This window comes from Penaeus japonicus, unplaced genomic scaffold (assembly GCF_977035675.1).
Source record: "Penaeus japonicus unplaced genomic scaffold, GWHDUDI00000001_assembly GWHDUDI00000023, whole genome shotgun sequence".
NCBI classification, from domain to species: domain Eukaryota; kingdom Metazoa; phylum Arthropoda; class Malacostraca; order Decapoda; family Penaeidae; genus Penaeus; species Penaeus japonicus.
The window spans coordinates 1,549,810-1,554,809 of NW_028234425.1; the positions used below are offsets into that span (position 1 = coordinate 1,549,810).

At 45.1% G+C, this 5,000-nt stretch overlaps 1 protein-coding gene across 1 annotated transcript in view; it reads right to left on the reverse strand.

Annotated features, from left to right (window-relative positions):
• Positions 1-5,000, reverse strand: part of LOC122245840 (uncharacterized) — a 41,819-nt gene that overhangs the window by 20,150 nt on the left and 16,669 nt on the right. The window contains exon 7 of the mRNA XM_086549995.1: positions 3,305-3,364. Coding sequence (XP_086406121.1) covers positions 3,305-3,364 — 60 coding nt within the window. The remainder of the gene's footprint in view (positions 1-3,304; positions 3,365-5,000) is intronic.

Sequence of the window (5,000 nt, forward strand, 5' to 3'; positions counted from 1 at the left end):
AATTATGATAGATTATACTTTTCCTTCACTGTGGCTATGTATGATGTCATCGGCTCCTTATGTAGGCGATCTGTCCCCATTTCCCCCTTCCCTCTCCCCCCTCCCCCTCTCTACCCTCCCCCCACACCGCCTTCTAAAGATCCATCTTCAGACCCCCCTCCCCCCTCTCTCTCTGCCCCGTCCCATTCTGCTACAACTTCTCCAACAAGTAACATTTCACGCTTACCCTCTTCCTCTCCTCCCCACCCTGCCCCCTGCTCTCTCTCTCTCTCTCTCTCTCTCTCTCTCTCTCTCTCTCTCTCTCTCTCTCTCTCTCTCTCTCTCTCTCTCTCTCTCTCTCTCTCTCTCTCTCTCTCTCTCTCTTTCTATCTTTCTATCTTTCTCTCTTTCTCTCTCTCTCTTTCTCTCTTTTTCTCTTTCTCTTTCTCTTTCTCTCTCTCTTTCTCTCTTTATCTTTTCTTTCTCTTTCTCTTTCTCTCTTTCGTTCTTTCTTTCTTTCTCTATTTCCCTCTTTCCCTCTCTCATTCTCTCACTCTCTCATTCTCTCTTCCACTTTTGCTCTTTTTCCCTCCCGCCTACACCCCCCCCCCCGCCCTCAGCTTGGGTCATCGGCCTCTTATCAGTGACCTTATCATTGCTTCCTGTTATCGGGCTGTTCCTTATTCCCTTTTTTTCTCTCATTTTTCTCTTTTCGTCTCTTCGATAAACGAGGCCAGAGCAATCAGAGGAAACGCAGAAGAAGAGAAGAGGAAGGAGAAGAGAGGCTGATGAGACCAAAGATAAAGGGAAATGATTAAAGAAAAGAGTAAGAAACGGGAGAAGGAGAAGAAGAAGAAGAAGGAGAAAGAAGCAGCGGAGGGAGACGAAGAAGGAAGAAGGAAGAGAATAAGAAGAGAATCGGATAAAAGAGAAGAGGCAAGAGAGACAGAAGAGGTCACGGTGTACGTGATTTATGGATTTGGTGATGACCGTTGTGGTCATGGTGATGATGGTGAGGATTGCAATGATGGTGATGATAATGATGATGATGATCATGATGATGATGATTTTGATGCTGATGATGGTGGTGATGGTGATGAGGAGGAGGAGGATTTTGACGGAGATGGTGATCGGGTTTGTGATCGTACTGGTGATGAGGACGGGGATGATGGTGAAGGAGTTGGAGGAGGAGGAAGAGGAGGGGGAGGAGGAGGAGGAGCAAGAGCAAGAGGAAGGGGAATAGGAGGAAGAGGAGGAAAAGGCAAAGGACATAAAAGATGATAATGATAATGGTGGTGATAATGATAATGATGATATTAATAATGAAAATGACAATATTGATAAGATACCAATAATGATAACAGTGATGGTAATGTGAATAACAACAGTATCAATAATAACAATAACAATAACATATCATGAATATAATAATGGCAATAATAATGGCTGTAAAAGAAAGCTTTTCCACTCCCACTTTCATTTGCATATTTGCCTCAAAAAAGAAAAATGAATCCGTAACTCCGCCGCGGCCTCCCTGACCTTATCTCCTGCGTGACCTTCCCCGAGAGCCTTTTCTCCCCCCTCCCCCCTTCCCCCTCATCCCTTACCCACCCTCATCCTCCCCCTTCCCCCTCCTCCCTTACCCACCTTCATCCTCCCCCTTCCCCTTCCCCCCTCCCCCACCCCTTCCCCTCGACATGTCCCGAGGTCTTCATACTTTCACATGTGCGGACGCGAGCGTAGCGCAGGTGATTCTATATAGGAGAGGGGGGGAGGGGTAGGGGGCATGGAGGTATGAGGGTATGGGGGTATGGGGGTATGAGGGGGTTATGTTACCTCGTCTTCTGACCCGCGAAACCATCTCTCGACCTGGGATTTTTTTCTTCTTTTTTTTTTTTCTTTTTTTTTTTTTCTTTTCCACTCTCTTTTTTCGCCTGACTTGCTCTTTGTCCGTGTGCGTGTTGGTGGGTGAACCGGGAGAATGTATGAAGTATTTTCGTGTATTAGTGCATTAGTGTGAGTTCATATTATTGGTTTTTTTTCACCTATGGATGGAGATCTGCAACTATTTATAATGATTTATAATAATCCGTATATGCGAATGTATAATAAATTGATTACTTAAGACAATAAACATATAAAAAAAAACTCAACCAAAACAAGTTCATTCACAAAACCATCCATTTTACTCGAGATTCAATATCCCGACTTGTAACTCATTGAGATCATTCATAAAATTGTCGAGCGAAATAAACTGATAATTAGGAAATCATGCAATAACATTTCTGTGCATGGACGTTTCTTTTTTACTCTTGATTATTTTGACATGGATTTCTGATTGACTGACTGACTGACTGACTGACTGAGGGATGGAGTCAATAAAGGATGAAGGGAGTGAAGGAGGGACGTATGGCGTACTGAGTGTGAGTGTGAGTGTGTTTCGTGTGTGTGTGTGTTTGTGCGTGTGCGTGTGCGTGTGCGTGTGCGTGTGCGTGTGCGTGTGCGTGTGTGTGCTTGCCTATAATTTTTTTTTCGTTAATACCTACACGTGCACGTACACGCACGCACATTATAAAAAAAATCACGTTTGAACTGCTATAACTGCCATAGCACCTGCGTTTTCATCACACGAGCGCCTGTGTCCCTCTGGCGTCGTGACCCCCCCCCCCCCTGGAAGGTAATGGCGGACCGCGGATGCGAATTCGATTTCGTGGCGCAGACGACCAGCCGCGACCCCTTCTGGTCTCGTTCGCGTGTCCACAAATAGCTTGTATTTTAAAGTGGCGGTTCCATTTGGCGTTGGATTCGCAGCTGTTGTCGTGAAGGGAGAGAAAAAGTGTTTCAAAACGACCGGGTCTTGTGTCGAGCGGCGCCGTTCTCTCCGCCCATGGTAATTGCTTTCTGCTCCGGCAGTGACGAGAGAAGGTCGGTTAGTCCATTAACTCTTATCTTGAGAAATGTTATGGTAATGCATATTCACACCGTATGCAAATCCGCCGTGATTGCGAACGACGGGCGTTCGTCTAAGAAAAACAACGGTCGACCTCGGATTAACTTGAATATCCAAGAACGCTCCGCAAAAACGGGCAAGATGGCCGCCCTTTTGCCCGTGGCTAACTTGCGACTGAATTTAATTACCCGAACGCAGGAAACGTGAGACACTTTTTGCCATCATTGTTCCAATTCCATTTCATCTGTTTGATTTTTGCTCCTTCCTTTTTTCTCTCTATCTCCTAAGGCTTTCCTTCCTTAGGCCATCGCCCTTTTCCCTCGCGAACAGACAAGTGACAGTCGAATTGCGTGACGGAGCGGCGGACCCTCTTACGAGCGCCGCCGATGGACAGCCTTCGCGTCGGACTTAACTGTCGCCGCTCCGCACCCAGAACTTGTTAAGAGACATAAAATTCTTAAAAATGTCCCGGAGCTGTGAAGGGGAGTGTGACGACAGCCCCCCGTCCCCTCCCCTCTCCCCCTCTCCCCTCCCTCTAACCCTTTCTCTCTCTTCCTCTCTTCTACTTCTCGCTTCTCCTTCTTCCTCTTCCCTTCCTCCTTATTCTTCGTTTTGTTTTTTGATTTGTTCTTTCTCTTGTATACTGTTTTTTTCCTTCTCTCTTATCGTCTTCCTATCTTTTACTTCATTCGCTTGTTAATTTATCCTTCTCCTTCTTCTTATGATCATTGTTTTCATCATTATCATTATCGCTATTATGGTTGTTATTACTAAAATTATCATTATTATTATCATTATCATTAGTAGCAGTAGTAGCAGCATTGCATTATCTTTACTATCATTATCATTATCATAATCATAATAATTATTATTATTATCATTAATACACTTGCAAACCCCCATTATCACTTTCCTTCCCCTTCCCCTCATTTCTGTCTATACTTTCATTTTCAGTTTTGTAATTTCCTTCTTTTTTCGCATTTCGAATGACACACAAAACCGGCAATGGTATAATCGTGGTAACATATGTTTATTAAATATGCTCTTGCATTTTCCCTCCTTTCCTTTCCTAACCAGAAGTCAGCTGTTTTATGATAATTGTCTTTGTTTCTATTTTTTTCTGTATTTCTTTCTTTTTTTCTTAACTTTTGCTTTTATTCATATTTTCTTTATTTCTTACTTTCTTTTCTTCATTTTCTTTTCTCTTGTTGTTTTCTTATCAGTTTATCCATTTATATATCTGTTTATCCATTCATTCATTTTTTATCAATCTATTCAACTGTTTTTCATTCATTTGTTATTCATTTCTTTGTTAATTCGATTATTCTTTACATTTGTTCATCAATTCATTTATTTATCAATTTCTCTCTTTATAAATCAATATCTTTATCATTAAAAAAAAAATTCTCTCCTTTCTCTCTTTTCATATGCTTTTCATTTCGTTTCCTTTGTTTCTATATTTTTTTCTATTAAACCAGATTTATTTTTCCCTCTCCCTCTCCCTCTCCCTCTCCCGCTTCCTCTCGCTCGCCCTCTCCCTCTCCCTCTCCCTCTCCCTCTCCCTCTCCCTCTCCCTCTCCCTCTCCCTCTCCCTCTCCCTCTCCCTCTCCCTCCCTCTCCCTCTCCCTCTCCCTCTCCCTCTCGCTCGCCCTCTCCCTTCTCCCTCTCCCTCTCCCTCTCCCTCTCCCTCTCCCTCTCCCTCTCCCTCTCCCGCTTCCTCTCGCTCGCCCTCTCCCTCTCCCTCTCCCTCTCCCTCTCCCTCTCCCTCTCCCTCTCCCGCTTCCTCTCGCTCGCCCTCTCCTCCCTCTCCCTCTCCCTCTCCCTCTCCCTCTCCCTCTCATCCCCTCTCCCTCTCCCTCTCCCTCTCCCTCTCCCTCTCCCTCTCCCTCTCCCTCTCCCTCTCCCTCTCCCTCTCCCTCTCCCTCTCTCTCTCCCTCTCCCTCTCCCGCTTCCTCTCGCTCGCCCTCTCCCTCTCCCTTTCCCTTTCCTTTTCATTCTCCCACAACCTCTCCCTCTCCCTCTCCTTCTGGCTCTTGCTCTCCTTCTCCCTCTTCCTCTTCCTCTCCCTCTC